This window comes from Cryptotermes secundus, unplaced genomic scaffold (assembly GCF_002891405.2).
Source record: "Cryptotermes secundus unplaced genomic scaffold, Csec_1.0 scaffold274, whole genome shotgun sequence".
NCBI classification, from domain to species: Eukaryota; Metazoa; Arthropoda; class Insecta; order Blattodea; family Kalotermitidae; genus Cryptotermes; species Cryptotermes secundus.
This window is the reverse complement of record NW_019735463.1, coordinates 917,285-935,284: the sequence shown is the minus strand read 5'-3', so window position 1 is coordinate 935,284 and position 18,000 is coordinate 917,285. Positions and strand designations below refer to the sequence as shown.

Genomic DNA, 18,000 nt, shown 5'->3' with positions numbered 1-18,000 from the left:
TTTCATTACTCATCTATTATTTCCATAAATTCAACACTTTAGGATGTGGAAAAGTCACATTAGATAAATAAGTAGTACAAAGAACTAAGTCAAGACATAAGAATAGAACCAGAATACAATTATTCTTACCGACTAGTATATACAAAAAATTCATCCACAGTATAAAATGGGTGACAACTCAAGAATTCTTTTAATTTAAATTTAAACCGTTTAATATCTTTATATAATTGCTTCACATTTAGTGGGAGACAATCGAATAGTTTGATGCCCATATAATATGAACCTATTTGATATAATGATAAACGAGTTGAGGGTTGATATACGAGTAGATTTATGTTGAGTACCTGTCTAGTGTCTCTATTATGTACATCAGATACAAAATAATATTGATCCATGTTATCGACCACAAAAGATAGTAGTGAATAAATATACAAAGATGACAGTAAGAATTTTTAGAGTAGTGAATATCATTTTACATGAGTTTCTATTACCAGCACCAGTTATTAGTCTCACTGCCCTCTTTTGCAAACGAAAGACATTGCTGGCGTACGAAGAGTTATCCCAAAAAATAATGCCGTATCGAATAATAGAGTGAAAATAGGCATAATAAACCATCAGCAAAGTTTCCTGATTCACGAATGATTTTATGATTCGGATTGCATAGCACACAGAGCTAAGTTTTGGGATAAGTGAGTCAATATGAGTTTTCCAAGTTAAGAGTATTTGCAATATTAACCCCTAAGAACTTTAAACTGGTTGAGTTGGGTATTTCCATGTTATCATACACTATCTTTATCTCATGTTCATGCTACATGTTTCAGCTTATAAAGTCATCATTTTCAATCTATTGAATTGCAATTTACATTAATTCATATATTACAGTACAATGTAGTGACTATTAGTACTGTATAGGACGTAACACAGTTAATACATTTGACTTCGTCTGAATTAATACAAGTCTTATAAATGTATCAAAATTGGAATAAAGTTCTACATTAAATGGATGCCTAGAAATGTACGTAAATATATTTACAATAAAATAAAGTTCAAGTTGTAAATTACACTCAGACAGTGAATTAAATTGTTGTTTGTAATGGTTGTGGTATTGTCGTGCCTAAATATCATTATATATAAACACTATTTATGTTCAGAATTACTGGGTTTTTGGACTTTTTTCCATGGTCTGGTATTTAGAGACTAGAAAATGTGACATTTTGGAAACGGAATCTGTTTCTGTCCTCTGGTGAGGGGTTGGCGACACCTACCAGTTAGGTCCGTTCAAAGAGCCAGAGTTTGTAAATTTTACAAGAATACCACATTCTTTATTATTATGTCCAGTGACATATCTGTTGTGCCTGTCATCATCAGATGCAGCTGCAGTATACCTTCTGGGACTTTACTGGCTTGTCTCTACTGCAGCATCAGCTACACTTGCAACACGTTGGTACCCATATCTTCTTCATATGATGACAAGTGTCAAGGGGCACAAACTTATGGAGGCTTCATGCACCAGGAATGAGTATGGCAAATGGTAGCCTGTCAGTCTTAGAATGTGTGGTTTTATTTCTTCCTGTGATATATAGAAGTATGTAAATTTTTGGGCCCATTTGTGTAATCTTCTTGTTAAAATGTGGTTTCTCTCTGTTGGGTGAAGACTGGTATGTGCTACAAGTTACTTAACTAGTCCACCAGACATGGTACAAGGGCTACTACCATGTGAATTAGCAAGGAAATTCTACACAGCAGCTACATGAAAATCTTCATGATAAAATAAGTTCGAGAACATAATCAGTCACTCCTTGTTTTATGAATTTTATTGTAATAGTAGCACATTGCTTCTATAATCTCTAAAGTTGTCATATCCTATATCAGTAAGTGGTTTATTTTACAGTTTGTACAACCACATAAAGATGGCCAGTGATTTGCATCAGGGCTGTGATTACTCTTTGTTCAAGAAAGGGATACGTCCAATGTGGGAAGATGATGCAAACAAGCAAGGAGGCCGCTGGTTAATAAACCTGGCCAAAAATCAGAGAGCAAATGAATTAGATAAATACTGGCTTGAAATAGTAAGTACAGACTTTTATATTAGTATATGCCATCTAACCAACCAACTCTATGGTAGTTCAACATGATAGAAAATTCCCCCCCCCCCATCATGGTCCTGAGCCAGTTCCATCCACCATCAAAACACATTTTCCTAATATATATTGTAATGTTACTTCCTGTATCCTTCTCAGTTGCCCAGGTGGCCACTTTCGAAGAGGATTTTCCATTAAAATCACAAAATTATATGTATGTCTCTTGCAGCCTTTCTGAGCCAAAAGCCTGGCTTGTCATAAATTTCTATTTTTCACTACCCTAACAGTACCAAATTAATGGTAAATATGGAGTGCCTTCCTACATAATATCTGAAATTATATCTTTTTTCTTTTTTTTTTTTTTTTTATTTCTTGACGTGGGGTGAGACTCTGCCTCTATTTGGCCTGTTGTACCATCCCTAGCTTATAGACAAGTGTGGAGCAGTTGGTGGAATGACAGTTGGCAGGGGAATCTGAAGTCCTTGGAGAAAACTTGTCCCAGTGGCACTTTGTTGGACACAAATCCCACATGACCTGGGCCGCCGCAGTAGGAAGCCAGCAACTAACTGCCTGAGCTATGGCATGGCCAACTACACAGAAACACTATTTTTGAAAAAGAAATGCAGGAAATAAATTTATAGCTAAATACACATGTACTCGTATAAAATCATTAACCATGCAAACTGAGTAGTCTGAATGTGCACTTGTTAGTTATGTGATTATGCTGTACCTGAATAACTTATCTGACAACCACTTGACTTTCCACGTGTACATTTAATTTATTAGAGAATTTAATATTGTGGCATATTTGCTCAAAGTAAGAACTGTGGAGCCAGAGAAAAAGCTGTTGCTAGTGAACGGCACTGAAACAACATTAGTTTCTAGGCAACGGCCGCGAAACAGACAGTGGAATGACATCTGTTGCTAGGCAGCAGATTTTTAATAAGCAAGAATAGACTGCTGCTGCTGCTAGGAAACTGGGTATATTCCCAGGATAAAACTATTGAAGGCATTTACAGATGTAGAGTTCAGGTTCTCTGGACCTGATTTAGTGGAAAATACTTCCCATCAACGATGAAAAGTTAATGTAAGTAATGTATAAATATTTGGAAACTTTTAAGTAAAATTCTCTATCTCTTGAGTTGGATTATAGTTTTTAACTGTTGCATATAATCTGCATAATTAGGATTGAGCATTTACTGTCAAAATGTTGATTTTTCCTCCTTTTATAGCTGTTATGCATGATTGGTGAAGCGTTTGATGAGAATAGTGAAGATATCTGTGGAGCTGTTGTAAATGTTCGATCGAAGGGAGACAAGATTGGTGTCTGGACTGCTGATGCTCAGAAATCACAGAGTGTTATGGAGATTGGGTAAGATTTATTACAACGAAGTGCTTGTTTTTGTATTCTCAATAAAACCATAATGGTACCTGCTAATATCCATCTCTCCCTAGATACGAGGGTTGGGACTTTAATAGTGGCAACTATTTATTTACAAGTGATACCAAATAGATGCATGTTTCGAAGTTTTATTGTCCTTCAGTGTAGTCACCAGCATTGTGTACAACCCATTGCCAGCGATGTGGAAGTCGTAGGATACCTTTAGCAGAGCCTGTTGTGTTGATAGTTTGAACGGAGCGGTCTACTGCCTGAAGATTCTCTGGAACAGTTCTGAAGCGAGCCACAAAGTGGTTCCTTCATCTTAGGAATCAAGTTGAAGTCACAAGGGCTTAAGTCCGGGGAGTATGGTGGATGGTACAGCACTTCCCAGCCCCATCGATCGAACAAATCAGCCACAGCTTGCGCTGCATGTGGCCGAGCATTGTACTGCAAAATGATGGTTGGGTTCTGCAGAAAGTGTTGCCGCTTCTTACTCAAAGCTGGTCGCAGGTTGTGTTCCAAAAATGAACAGTAGTACTGGTCATTGACGGTCTGCTGTCGGGGAACAGTATGTGTTAGGATAACACCATCACAGTCGTTCACGAGAATCAACATAACTTTCACATTGCTGGGGTTCTGACAAACTTTTGATTTTCGTGGTGACCCGCAATCATGCCATTCGTTCAATTGGCGTTTCATTTGTGGCTCGTACGATTTGGCCCATGTCTCATCCAGCGTAATGATACGGCGTAAGAAAGCCTCTCCTTCGCGCTCATAGCGCTCCAAGTGGTTACGAGCAGTGTTGTATCGTAGCCATTTCTGCATTTCCGTCAAATCATGCGGAACCCATCATGATGCAATTTTTCTCATGCCCAGGCATTCCTTCAGAATGTGAAGCACAGTCGTATGTGCTAATCCTGTCTCTCGGGCTAGCTCACAAATCATATGGCGTCAATCACTCTCCAGTAACGTGGAAAGAGCATACACTTCTTCTTCACTGACGCTAGGACAACCTGGCCAACGCATGTCTGCCACATTTTGGCGTCCCTCGTTGAAGGCTTTTACCCACCTTGCCACTGTTCTGTAAGGCAATGCAGGTTCCCCGCAAGCCTCTTGAAGACCTTGATGACACTGCCATGCTGTACAGCTTCTGGCACATTCAATCTTTATCCAACTCCGTTGTTCCTGTTTCGAAAACATCGCGACAACACTACACTAGACCGCCAGCTTACAAGAGGCTCTGTTCTTCTCATCACTGCGCATGCGCGTGATGTGGGAAGGGAGAGTCCATTTGCTCTGAGGTAAGGTAGGTATGTAACTAATGTGTGGTATAAGCGACATTATTTGGTTCCGTTGCATGGCGTCTCTACAGCAGTGTTGCCACTATTAAAGTTCCAACCCTTGTATTTGCTGCTGTTTTAACTTGCAACAGGACTTGATGCTTCTTTTCTAGAAGTTTGAAATTCCTTGCACCAGATAGTATGGAGGGATTACAAGATCCTGCCATAAATTGTTTGGCCCCTCCTTTAGGAGGGACACTTACTATTCATCTCAACTCCCATGGCACGCATTCAAACTTATCACATAGCAGACAGGCCAATATCTTATACAAATTACTATTTATTTTCAGTAACATACTGTCTCCATCTTTTAGAGTCAAAGATATGGTAGGCAGGTAGCAAACTGATGCTTACTTGCTCACTGCTTGTGTAGCATAACTTCAACTCAGAAGATGGAAACAGTACAGTCCCCTGAAATATCAGTGAACTTCTACTGGACTATGCACCATCACATGCACCCTTTATAATCACCACTGTGAGGACCTCAAGATTCAGCAGAATTTTAAGAAGCTAGTTAATGGGTGAAAACTTGTATAAAGTTATGTATTATTATATTTTAATGTATTTAGACCAGGGATAGAAATGTGCTCACCACCACTCTACATTAACTGACAGGTGGTGGAAACTGAATGTAGGCTATTTTTTGAGCTAGTAACCATATTTACTGAATGAAAGCCTGACTGATGTTCTTGCTTTTGTAAGTAAAGTAAGGTGAAGTAAAGAAGAGATATAAAATTATAGTTAGAAAACTTGAAGGAATAAGACTGAAATGAGATAAAAACAACAGTGAATAAGGTGATATGTTTATTGTGCATTTCCCTCAAAATAGTTCCCAAGGGATCAAATATGTGTATTACAGCATTCATATATGCTTCAGAAAGACTTGGAAAACTTATCTGCTCTGATGATATTCAGTTCTGCCATCATGTTCTTGTGAATGTCATAAAAGGTTAATTAATTCCATCCACTGTAGGACTGATGCTTTTTTTTCCTCTCCTTTTTAATATTTTATCCTTAACATGCTTCAGTCTTTTAGACCATCTTCAGAAGGATATCAATACAATTAGAAACCACTATTACAGTATGTTTTCTGAATATTAATATATACACAGTGTTATAATACAATAAGTACAAAATTATTTTTTTTAACAAATACAGCAGCTTGTATTAATATGTTAAAATATTTATAAATTACAGTTAGTATGTTTAAGAAGATTTTGCTAAAATTTTTAAACCAAATTGGTTTGTGTTCTTGTTATTTCTTCTCTATATTGTTAGTGTGATGGACCATGATGAAACAAATCAAACTTTAGAACGTCATTTAACATACCAGATTGGCAACCTTTCACTTGCAATTTCAGCTTGGGAAACAGCAGTCTTCTAGAACCAGGTTGTCAGGGGAATAAGGAGGGTAATTTAGCAATGCAATCCCTTTTTTGGTCAGTAATGTCTTTTATGTTGATCACTGGGTGAGCAGGCATTTTGCCATGCAAAAGCTTATAAGCAAAATGTTCCAGATCTGGCCTCACACTTGATTCTTGCTAATAAATATTTTGGTACCCCTAAGTAGTTCTTCCTGTTGACAGTCATTCCTTCAGGCTCAAATTCTTTATGAACTGTGCATTTTGAATTGAATTTGATCATCATGTTTTAGATGTGTAATTCTGGGTATACACTTTTTATGGTCCCGGTAAGCTGTGTGATTGCCATTGCTCTTTGGTCTCAGGATCATACAGAAACACTGTGACACATCTCCAATAATGATGGTGTTTAGAAAACCAGGTTCACTCACACATGTGCATGCATGCGCACACAGTGTGTGATACAGACTTCACACAAATTTTTCTCTTACCCAGGTCTGCGGTAATTATGGACCTCATTGATTTCTTATTTACATTTAGTTCACTAGCTGTAACTCTGAGTGTCCTGCAAGTAAATCAGACACTTTGTCCACCAGTTCTGAATTTGAGGTGGTTTTCAGTCATCTATTACAATGCTCATCTTCCACATCCTTTCTGTCCTCTTGAAAATGCTTAAACATTAAGATGTTTGTCATCAAGACAGCCTTATCCCTATAACCTGTTCCTCCCATTTCATGTGTTTCAGTGGGGGCTTTTCCCCAACTTTACACAAAACTTGATTTTGATTCATTATTCCACTGTGGAATTTATTTCTGGGGTGGAAACTCCCATAAGGCTTATTCTGCTACCCCCAGTGGTTTTAAAACCCAGTCACAGTGGCTGCATGTTCTAGGGCATGAAATGTCTTTGCCCACTGGACACTGGGACTGTAGATGTGAATCCCACTCGAGGCATGGATGTCTGTGTTCGTTTATTTTGTTTTTGTATAGTCCTGTGTAGGTAGTGGTCTTGCGACAGGCTGATTAACCGTCCAAGGAGTCCTGCCGACCATGTATGAGATTAAGGAACTTAAGGAGCAGCCAGGGCCCAAACTGGGCTGTAGAACCATTAGTAGGGGTATTAATGGATTTAATAAAAGGAGTGTAATACAACTTAATGTAGACTCAAATGTAGGAGCTTGGTATTAACCATATTAGGAGATCTCAGCTTAGAGAAATGTACACTAAATCTGATCATGTATGAAAAACTTAGAACCCTGTTCAGTGAAAGTTTAGTGCCTTACATATAGGCTGCCATATGTCATAAAACAAAGGATCAGTTTTATGAACAGTCATTGTGGAGCCTGTAACATGTTACAATAAAGTCATATTATCCGGTATTTATGGGGAATGGGGTCTGCTGGTTGCCTGAGGAAAACTTACAGAAATCCAATACAAGGTCAAAACTGCATTTTCACTTCAGTTCTTGCATGGGAGTCTTCCTAGGTGACATGACAGATTGATGGGTGAAAGATTTCAGGTACATACACTAACATGAGCACAGAGTTAACTAGCCTGTACTGTAATGGAACCTGCATGCAGGAGGATGAGTAGTGCTGCTAGTGTCAGCTTGGAGAACTGCCTTGTAGCAGGTCAACATATGCACATTTCAAATTTGTTTTTGAATAACTTCATAAAAAGAGTGAATTTTATTTGAAATCTTTGCTGGTTGGATGAGGATTCTGAATGCTTGTATGCTGGATAACCCAGAATTTACTGTATTTTCAACATCAGTTTAACTTTCAAATATGTTTTCTTCTCTGGCATTGAATGTATTACATTAATCTTTTTCATAATTGTTTTACATGGTGCTGTAAATTTTGGGTGTTATTGAAGAATTTTTCCGTGACTGTTTACCAAAATTTGTAAAACACTTCAAATTTACAGCTGAACTCAAGGAGATGTTGAGAGTTTTATCAGTTAAAGCTGACATTTCATGGTTTTGTGGAACAATGTATGTATTTAAAAGACTTACAAAGATGGCTAGATGACTATTTACAGTGTTTCTGTTTGTTTTTCAGGCGAAAATTGAAACAGCGCCTCAATATTGGCCGTAATGTTACTATTGGCTACCAGATCCATAAAGACACTATGGTTAAAGCTGGATCTGTTACTAAAAACACTTACACGGTATAACAGCCTGTATAGATTAGGGAAGAGTTAAATGTGGATTACTTGAATGGATGATAATGTTTTAAAATTGGTACACAAGTTTGATCGCTCAATTATTTTTTATTTTTGATGATTTTGAAAATGTAGACTATGGAAAAATATTTATTGAAACTACAATGTAAGTTCTTCTACACAAATATTTGAGTAGAGAAGATATTTTGGTTAAGGAGAAGTCTTTCTTTCATGCAGTCTTGTCTCCAGTTGCTGTCTTCATGTACTGTTAAATCATATTATTTAAGTATATATTATTCATTTTATGTGTAAGGACTTTCTTCAACATGTTGACATCTTCCATGCGAACTAACCACTAACAATGAGTGTGTTCATTATTGTCATAACTATTTCTTGTCATGTAAACTTTCTAAAATATAAGTTTAAATTTTCCTTAAACTAACATATTTAATGCATAAATGGTCTTGTTCATATACATGGACAGAATTGTAAATATCTAAGTGATGGAAACAGGTTATAGATAAAATATGTGATAATGGAATCAGCACATAATAATTGCTATAGAAACTGAAGGATAGGGAATGAATATACTTTTTTTTATTGTTCAAGTCCTTTTTTAATTTGTATATTTTACATTTTGTTCATGTGAAAAACACTTTCTGTTGTAATATTTTGTTCGTTTATTCATTTTGCTATTCAATTCAGTTACATGTTAGATTTACAATCTAGAGGTATAAAAGTTATTTAAAGCTTAGAATTTGTGCTGATATAATCTGTACTTATGTATGTATAGAGTGTATTCTGCATTTTCCATATTAAAAAAGAAAACTAATCACTGTTAACTATTTATTATATATAACTTGACACTAAGGGTGCCAGCAATCTAGTTCTGAAAAAGTATGTACATTAGTTACTGAGCAATGGCCATTTTAAGCTTGTTTTCACATCTTGCTGTTTTTCCAGTCTGTTTAAGCCTTCTGAACATATCTTTATGGTTTGATCTAATTTTTATTTTTGACAGGAATGTTCCTAAATTGCAAGAAGCACAATATGGAATAAAACTATGCTAACAGAAAACATATTTCAGCAGACTGTTCCTGTTAAAGGCTTGCTTTTCATTTGTTTCTGCATTAAAAAAAATTATTACTACTTTATGGAGCCAGGTGACTAACAAGACACTCCTTTAAATAAGTTACTGCACTTTCTTTGAAGTGCTGAAACAGAGAGGGGGATGCATAATAAATCAGAATGGTTGTGGTTCAAGAACTGGTCAAGGCCTGCCCCTTATTCATTCAGTTTATTAGAGATAACTCTATATTGATATTCATTATATATTCTCAGGAATGGAGAAGAAAATTTTCAAATGCTGGTATTATTGTACAAGGTTATGAAGAATGTGCTTCACATACATTTTACATGTTTACAGTTTATATGACTCTCTTGTGAACATGGTAATAAACCTCCGAGTTTTGTAAAAGAATGGGACTATCTTACTTTTATAAGTGACCATTATCGTATTAAGTTAGGGTTCACCCTCCATACAGTTAATCAGTAAAATTTTAAAGGTACAAAGGAACAGTTTATAAAAGGATGGCAAAATATTCTAAATCAAGTTCACTGGTCTGGCATTAACAGTATAGACTTGTATTCAGTGCTTCATTGAAATCTTTGACCTGAATGCTGACTATTGACTGAATTGTTCTATAGTCTTCCTCATTCCTTCCAGGCAAACGCAGTGATTATATCTTGATTAGGTCACAGCCACTTTTCTTCAAAACTCAATTATTTTATAATTATAGTAAAAGTAAAGCTATCCCTGTAACAGGCCGTGAAGGCCCATAGGGTTGTGAGACGTTGAGGGTCCCACACTATCTAGACCAGGCATGTCAAACTCAACTTGTACAGAGGGCCACCTCAGCCATATAAATAATAGTCCAGGGCCGCACTTCAAAATAGAAATATACATTAGATTTTGATACAAGGAAATTTAATCCTAATTATTATTTAGGAATAATTTCAATATAATTACCTGAAGTCACATATCTTACAGTTCTAAAAAGCAAGAGAGTGCCATTTTTGACAAGTATCAAACAGCTTTTCAATATGTAAAAAGAGAGATTACACAAGAAGTTATGTTAGAAATAGCAAAACATTGAATTTCCTGCAGCCTGCTAATTTATCTCTGCGTGACAATTCTTGTCTTCTGGTCTGTTGGAAAATTGTCTTTACAAAAAATATTTCTACTAAAGTTTTAATATTGATTTTAATATCAATTAGCTCTAAAAGTTGAGGGGCCGCATGTTTGACACAGCTGATCTAGACAGTCAGCCCTATGCGCCGGCCATGCTTTACTCCCCAGGAAAATTATATAGCATAGTTGGCTGAGGCACTATGCTACAAGCTGGAAGGTCGCTGGTTCAAGTCCTGATGAGGTCATTGGATTTTTTCAATTGACCTAATCCTTCCAGCTGCACTGTGGCCCTGGGGTAGACTCAGCCTCTAACAGAAATGAGTACCAGGAATAATTATAGTAATAATAATTATTTATTTATGTGCTGACTTAGTCTAGTTGACAATTACAAAGGCAGTGTATATATAATAATTAATTTCAAATATGCTTATGCCATAACTACAGTGCTAATAGCTCATTTGTGTTATGAGTGCAAGGTATCAATCAGATTCGGCAACATTAGTAGGCATGTGTAAGAATGACATCTTCAGTTGAGATGAGAATGAGAATTTTCTGTACACCAATTTTTTCAATATACTCAACATGCTAGCCACATTTTCACAATGGCAGGATGGAGACATTTTTGTTAACAAGTTTATTCTTGCTAATAATGGCAACCATTATGATCTTGATGGATTGGGTAGTTTGTGTGCCACCATGCAGGGCAAAAAGTTATCTGAAAATTTTTGAAGTTAAAAACTGAAATATCAACATTCAAATATAGATAATTTTTTCTCAGTCTAAAAAATGTGAGACACTCACATGCATAATGATATGTTTCTTCAAGAATTAGGAATAGCAAATACTTGGATGGAAAAAAACATCGAAAATTTTAATTTATAAAGGTCATACATCTGCAGAAAGTTTGAACTCCTCTGCTGAAGGTGTGTGATGTCTTTAAGAATCTTCAAGCTGTCACAAGCATTTCCACTGTCATTTCCATGGATACTGGCTTCATCCATTTCACTACTGTTACATTCATATTCACTTTCTGTGCCCCCCTTTTCCTCATTGCTACCACTGAATTAATCCAGAACATGTAAGTTTTGAGGTTTTCACGGCGATGACAATGAAGAAGTTGTCTTCTGGGTTTAGGCACCGTGTATTCTTCGTTTTGGCCGACGTTTCGGAGGAACGTAGCGCCTCCATCTTCAGAGCAGTTGAATAGCTGCTCTGAAGATGGAGGCACTACGTTCCTCCGAAACGTCGGCCAAAACGAAGAATACACGGTGCCTAAACCCAGAAGACAACTTTCTTCATTAATCCAGAACAGTTCTAAAACATTGTCGGTGAGTATTCCCTCTCATCCTTCTACATGATGCACTTTTTACAGCCTTTAATATCATCATCAGTTCTTTTATTTAGCCATACAGATAGTGAAGAAAATTATTCATAAGGTAGGGTTTCCATTATACAGAGTTCATCGAACAGCTCACAGATGGAAGCAGAATAATTTACCTACAAAACTGTTGGTGGGTATTTTCAGACTCAAGCCTTCAATAAAAAATTACCAACGTGGGAAACACCCAACATACAACCACAAAGGGTTAAAATTCTATTTCTTCAGTCCTAGTCACAAGTATCCCTTATGTGCATGTCATGTAAAACAGACTTTTATTGAAAGGAAGAATTATGCTGTTGAAGAGTAACAGCAACTTCGCTATGCTCTCCTGTTGAGTATTTCTTCCACATCTTCTCTCAAGTCTCTCCTCCCACATTCATCAAGAGCACGTAGCAGTTTCTGCCGTACTTTGTACGGATCTGTTTCATTTATAAATCTTTTCATGCACTGAAACAAAAGTTCAAAATATATAGGAGACAAGAACATCAATAAAGTTCTACAACTATATGAGGACATAAGTTAAAGACTGCCCTTCAGTACCACGAAGGCACACAGAACAGATTCTAGAACTAGACACTAGGGTGTGTGATCAGCTTCACGCATCAGCTGCTTTACCTCCAAGGGAAAGAGACCCATGTGCCCAATGGCCAAGAGGATGGGTGAACTCCAGATACTGAGATAAGATAAACATCTATCTCTGCTAGGAACTCATGCCACTTTACTTTGCTGAATCAGCTACTCCACCATCTTGTCAGAAAACAAACACTTCAGATCACTCATGATTCAAATGTTTTTACCCAAAATTTCCAGTATCATATGGCTACTGGCATGGGCGTAGAGGAGGCTGCCTAACATATTTTGAGTAGAGGCTTTTGTGTATCAAGCGCACACTTCAAAGGCAAACATATTTGAGTGTCAAACATTTGCTCTCAACAAATTTAATATTTTTTGGAAATCAGTTACCATACTATGTTTTAGGACCCAATGCCAAGTGATGCTAGTGTCATTTCAGGCTCAAAATTCTGTATGGCTGCCACTGATGGTAGGAAACAGTACAGTCTCAAAAAATTGGAGTAAACAGGGCTGAGGTCTACCTCAAATTATTGAAAAACAATATAGAATTACCCCCCCCCCCAAGAATGAGTCGCAATGTACATGATTTTATCATGCAGAGGTTCAACATATATTAGTCAAGACAGCAGATGAATATGAATATACCATCAGTCTGTCCTTACAAACCTAGGAATGTGGGCTAAAATCATATACACTGGCCACATATGAAATGTAAATTTATCATGCAGACATGACAATACATGCCTTTCCATCTTTTGAAAATTATTATATTATTTAGTCCTGAAAATTCAAAATACCTCATAAGCACGTTCCTTCAAATTCCTGGGATACTGAACTTCAATGTCATCAATTTCTCCTTCACGTATTGACAGATTTCTTGCTAGGTCTCTCCAATGTGTTCCTATGTCTTTACAAACACGATCCAAGACTGGAAAAGAAATTAAGACTGCCGAATGACAAATGGTCACAGTGAAACTGACAGCAGAGACATTCTGACTGATTCAATCTTGGATTATTTTCAACTCCACAATTATATGTTGTGTGTGGTTTTTAGATGCCTTACTGTTTAAAACCTCTACTGCTTACATTAAATTACAAGGATGATACAATAAAAGTGATAATATGCCAGACTGCATGGGAGTCTGTCATTAAAATTCCAGACACACAAAATATATGCAGCTTGGCAAAACAGCATAACATAACGGTAAAGTTGTCCACTGCGCTTAATTAAGCACTCTGCCATGAAAACAACTGGGGGAGTGGAGGTATAGCTCCACCATTCTTGACCTTGGCACTAGATTGAGATGAGAGGTCATGTTCATACCATGGCAAAAGAGCCCCTGCTACCCACTGGATAGGAGGCTGGGTGTGCCTCAGAGCTGGTCAGGACACTGGAGAAAAGAAATAATATCTTACCCTTGCCAAGAACCAAACCCCAGCTGCTCAGCCCTAGCCTTTTGCTTTACTGACTGAGCTATCCCAAGTTCTAATGTTCCAACATTAAAATGACATAAAACATCAATTAAATGGATTTGGTAAGTCCTGTTACCACTAAGGCAGGAATGAGCAAATTAAAGCCCATGGGCTTGATCTGGCCCACAGGGCTCTTGAGAAAATTTGCCCATATGATTATTTTATGTCAACATTTTTAAAATTTTCTGGAACAGTGTAGTAATGTATTTTTCCATAGAAGTGTAAGAATTTAATTTCAGATGATTTTTGCAGCAGTAAACATTTATTCGATAGTTCTTATCCAGTGTTGTTCCTGAAGTGTGACACATTCCTAAATTATGCTATAATCAAGGTATAGGCAAATTGTACTCCAGGTAACTCTAGACAGGGTATGTCTGTAACTTTATCAGCTTTATAGAAATTCATAGTAGCAATGGGGTGCTTTACTATCATCTTCTACACACCCCAAGGTATAGGATGGAAACAGATGGAATCTGACAAACACTTCTCAGGAACGGACCCCTTGGCAAGAAAAAGGTGAGAAGTGTTGACTGAAATGTGGGATCTCAAGGAATCTGTGTTTTGTGACACACAGTAGATTCAGCTGGCTCAGGACAGTCCATTATCTAGTTTCATGAACACAATGTGGGGTGTCAGTTCCGGTAGCATGGACAGACAGCCACATAAATCTCTATAAAAAATATTTATTCCCATTAGAAGAATATACAGATGAGCAGGTAGGCAGAGTGTGCGGTAACCAGTGAGGTGTTGGGGTTCCTGAAAAGGGCCATAACTCTAAGGGAGTGCCCAATAAATTTCAGCTGCAGCAGGCTGGCTCATCGGTCTTCCTTCTGTGGGCTGACGGTGTTGCTGTCTGCACTCCACATAAGCTGTCTCAATGTAAGCGCAGCTGTAACTGAGTAGTGTATCAGAGTTCTGCATCTTTATACTCTGTTGCAGCGTCTGACCCAATGGGTGTTGGAGCGGCTGTGGTCCATGCTGATTGGCTACCGCTTACTTCAATGTGAGATGCTCCCATAACAACAGTGAAGCACTGGGTGTTATAAAGGCTGGGAATATGATGACCACATCAGTTTCTGAAGGAAGGCTACACACTGTATAGTTATAAGCCTAATGTTTAAATATTCTGGTCAGATCCTGATGCTGGCTAGAGTTGTTTGAGATGCAAGGACATCTTTATAGCACAGTAAGGAGGAGGAGGAGAACAACAACAACAGATTTGAAGCCTGGTATTATGAATACAGGGACACTATGATGGGCTGGAAATTTACCTATATTCTTCTCTCAAGGTTAAATCCATATATAGATGAAATTATTGGGGATCATCAGTGTGGGTTTCCATGTAACAGACAATGAGACAGTACATCAGCCAGTGGCGTGCCGTGCATGGAAGTAAGGGAAGCATTGCTCCCGTAGTTAAGAAACGAAAAGAAAAGAAGTCATATATAAATAATTCAGTTTGAATAACAAGGATTTGAATACTGTCATTTAGCGCGTGTTCCTGCTCAAGGCCACATGCCGCCTCCTCCTCCTCCCTTACCCTGCTTGGTGAGATGGACCAAGTTTTCTTTTGTTTATCTCCATACGAATTCGTTCCATCCGAAGTGGTCAACGGAAGCAAATTTTGGTTTGCTGGCTAGAACAGCGAAGGAATGTGTTCTTTCAATGGTTATGTGAGCGAAGGAATGTGTTCTTTCAATGGTTATGTGAAAATTAACTGTTTATGGGTGATTTCAGTCTTGTTGGGTGTTATAGGTAACATTAAGTTCTATTAAGGCCGCGCCATAGCTCAAGCGGTTAGTCGCTGGCTTCCCATCGCGGCAGCCCGGGTTCAATCCCGGGCCTGGTCAAGTGGGATTTGTGGTGGACAAAGTGGCGCTGGAACAATAGGCCAGAAATGCCCGCAGTACAAGGGACTTAGTCCCACCCCACTAGCATTAAAAAAGAAAAAAGTTTTATTAAAATATTGTAAGTGCATATTTAAATGGCGTAAGATTGTATTTGTGATCATATTTTGATGCATCAGAAAGAAGCTATCTGTATCTAAGGAAAGCAAGTCTGATACTGTGGTACAAGGGCAATGGGCGTGATTAGACTACATGCGCAGGCCACAGCTAAAATGTTTGCTGGCAGCCGTGACTGCGACTGTGCAATCGAAAGCCTTTTAAAAAGGGGGTTTAATAGCAGGGAGTTTTCTGAAAAGAAATTAATTTTAGAAAGAGGACGACCGACATGAGAGTTGCCAGAACTTAAGGCACAAACCAAATTATGTGTGAGGAAATTTAATTTGGAATAGTATTCTAAAACAGAGTGGCTATCCAGTTGCCGTATTCATTCATCTGTAATCTGTCAAGACGACAGGTCCACAGTCTCTTCCAAAAAGTTCCTCCACATGACGCGATCTAGAGCTTTCTCCTTCAAATGAAAATATCCTCTTCTGTCCCCAAGGTCATCCATCTTCTTCCTCGTCTTCTGGTCACTTCTATCTGCCCCTCTATCTTTCCTTCAATAACTTCCTTTAGAAGGCCGTTACCGCGTAAGATATGACCAAGCCAATTAGCCTTCCGTTTTCTTATTTTGTGTAGGATATTCCTCTGCTCACTGACTCTAAATAACACTTCTTCATTTCTCACATAATTGGTCCAACTGATCTTCTCCATCCTTCTCCAACACCACATTTCAAAGCTTTCCAGGTGTTTCTGATCTACTGCCCTAAGTGTCCAAGTTTCAGCCCCATACAAAGTGATGCTCCAAATGTAGCATTTTGACTAGTTTCTTTCTCAAATTTAAGTCCAATTTGCTGGTAAAAAGATTCTTCTTGCTAAATGCAGCTTTTGCCATGGCAATCCTAGATTTAATTTCACACATACACCTTTCATCATCTGTTAACAAGCTACCCCAATATTTAAAACATTTCACATTCTCCAGTTGTTTTTGATCTATCTTTATTGTAACTGGGGTTGGTTGTCTCGAAATTTTCATTACTTTTGTTTTTTCCACATTCATTTCCATGCCATAGCACCTTCCAATTTCAATTAGTCTATTAATCATGCACTGTAGCACAGTTTCTTCCTTAGCCATTAACACAAGGTCATCTGCATATTTCACAGTTTGAATAATTTGCCCTACTAATTTGAAGTCTCCAAACCCATCCAGAGCTTCTTTGGTAAGGCATTCACTGTACAAGTTGAACAGAATTGGTGATAAACAGCATCCTTGTCGAACTCCTCTTCCAATCTTCACACTTCTTGTCTCCCCTCTGTCCAGTCGCACTCTAACTTTCTGATCCATGTACAATTTACTAATCAATCTCCTTTCACGCCAGTCGATAACTGTTTCCTTTAGGATCTGCATTAATTTGGTCAAATTTACACGGTCAAATGCCTTCTGCCAGTCTATAAAGCAAGCACACAGTTCTTCATCTATCTCCAAAGTTCATTCAGCTATAATTCTCATTATCCCAATTGCATCCCTGGTTCCTTTTCCTCTTCTAAATCCAAACTGATCGTCTCCAAGTATATCCTCTATTTTCCTATCAATTCGTCTTTTAAGTATCTCTGCTATTATCTTTGCTGTATGTGCAATAAGGCTTACTGTGCGATGGTCACCGCATTCTGTAGCTTTTGTCTTTTTAAGGCAATTATTGTCACTTCTGTAGTTTTGTCAGTGTTTTCAAACCACGTTCTCCCACTAACTTAAGCACATCTCCAGGTACATCAACATCTCCTGTAGCCTTTCCATTCCTCATGTCCTTGATAGCTTTTTCCACCTCACTTTGTAAAATATATGGTCCTTTCTCGTCTGTATCTACTTCTTCTTCGGGTTCCACTTCCAAGGTTTCTGGCCGATTAGGTTGATCATATAGTTCTGTAATATAATTTTCCGAAATTTTCAGCACTTGCCTCTGATCTACTATTCTATTCCCCTGGGAGTCTTCGATGCCAATATTTTGAATCCCATGGTTCTCTTTCCATCCTAGTTCTTTTGTCTTCATGTACATCAAATCATAACATCCTGTCCTTTGAAATTCTATAATCTCATTACATATCTTCTCAAG

General features: G+C 37.8%; 2 protein-coding genes across 2 annotated transcripts in view; one reads left to right on the top strand and one right to left on the bottom strand.

Moving 5' to 3' along the window:
• Positions 1–9,805, top strand: part of LOC111869306 (eukaryotic translation initiation factor 4E) — a 15,892-nt gene extending 6,087 nt beyond the window's left edge. The window contains exons 3-5 of the mRNA XM_023860713.2: positions 1,892–2,069; positions 3,314–3,453; positions 8,223–9,805. Coding sequence (XP_023716481.1) covers positions 1,892–2,069; positions 3,314–3,453; positions 8,223–8,337 — 433 coding nt within the window. The 3' untranslated portion in view covers positions 8,338–9,805. The remainder of the gene's footprint in view (positions 1–1,891; positions 2,070–3,313; positions 3,454–8,222) is intronic.
• Positions 9,806–11,746: 1,941 nt separating this feature from the next.
• Positions 11,747–18,000, bottom strand: part of LOC111869311 (fas-associated death domain protein) — a 14,293-nt gene continuing 8,039 nt past the window's right edge. Inside the window, exons 3-4 of the mRNA XM_023860722.2 lie at positions 13,268–13,398; positions 11,747–12,344 (exon numbers count right to left, since the gene is read on the bottom strand). Coding sequence (XP_023716490.1) covers positions 12,216–12,344; positions 13,268–13,398 — 260 coding nt within the window. The 3' untranslated portion in view covers positions 11,747–12,215. The remainder of the gene's footprint in view (positions 12,345–13,267; positions 13,399–18,000) is intronic.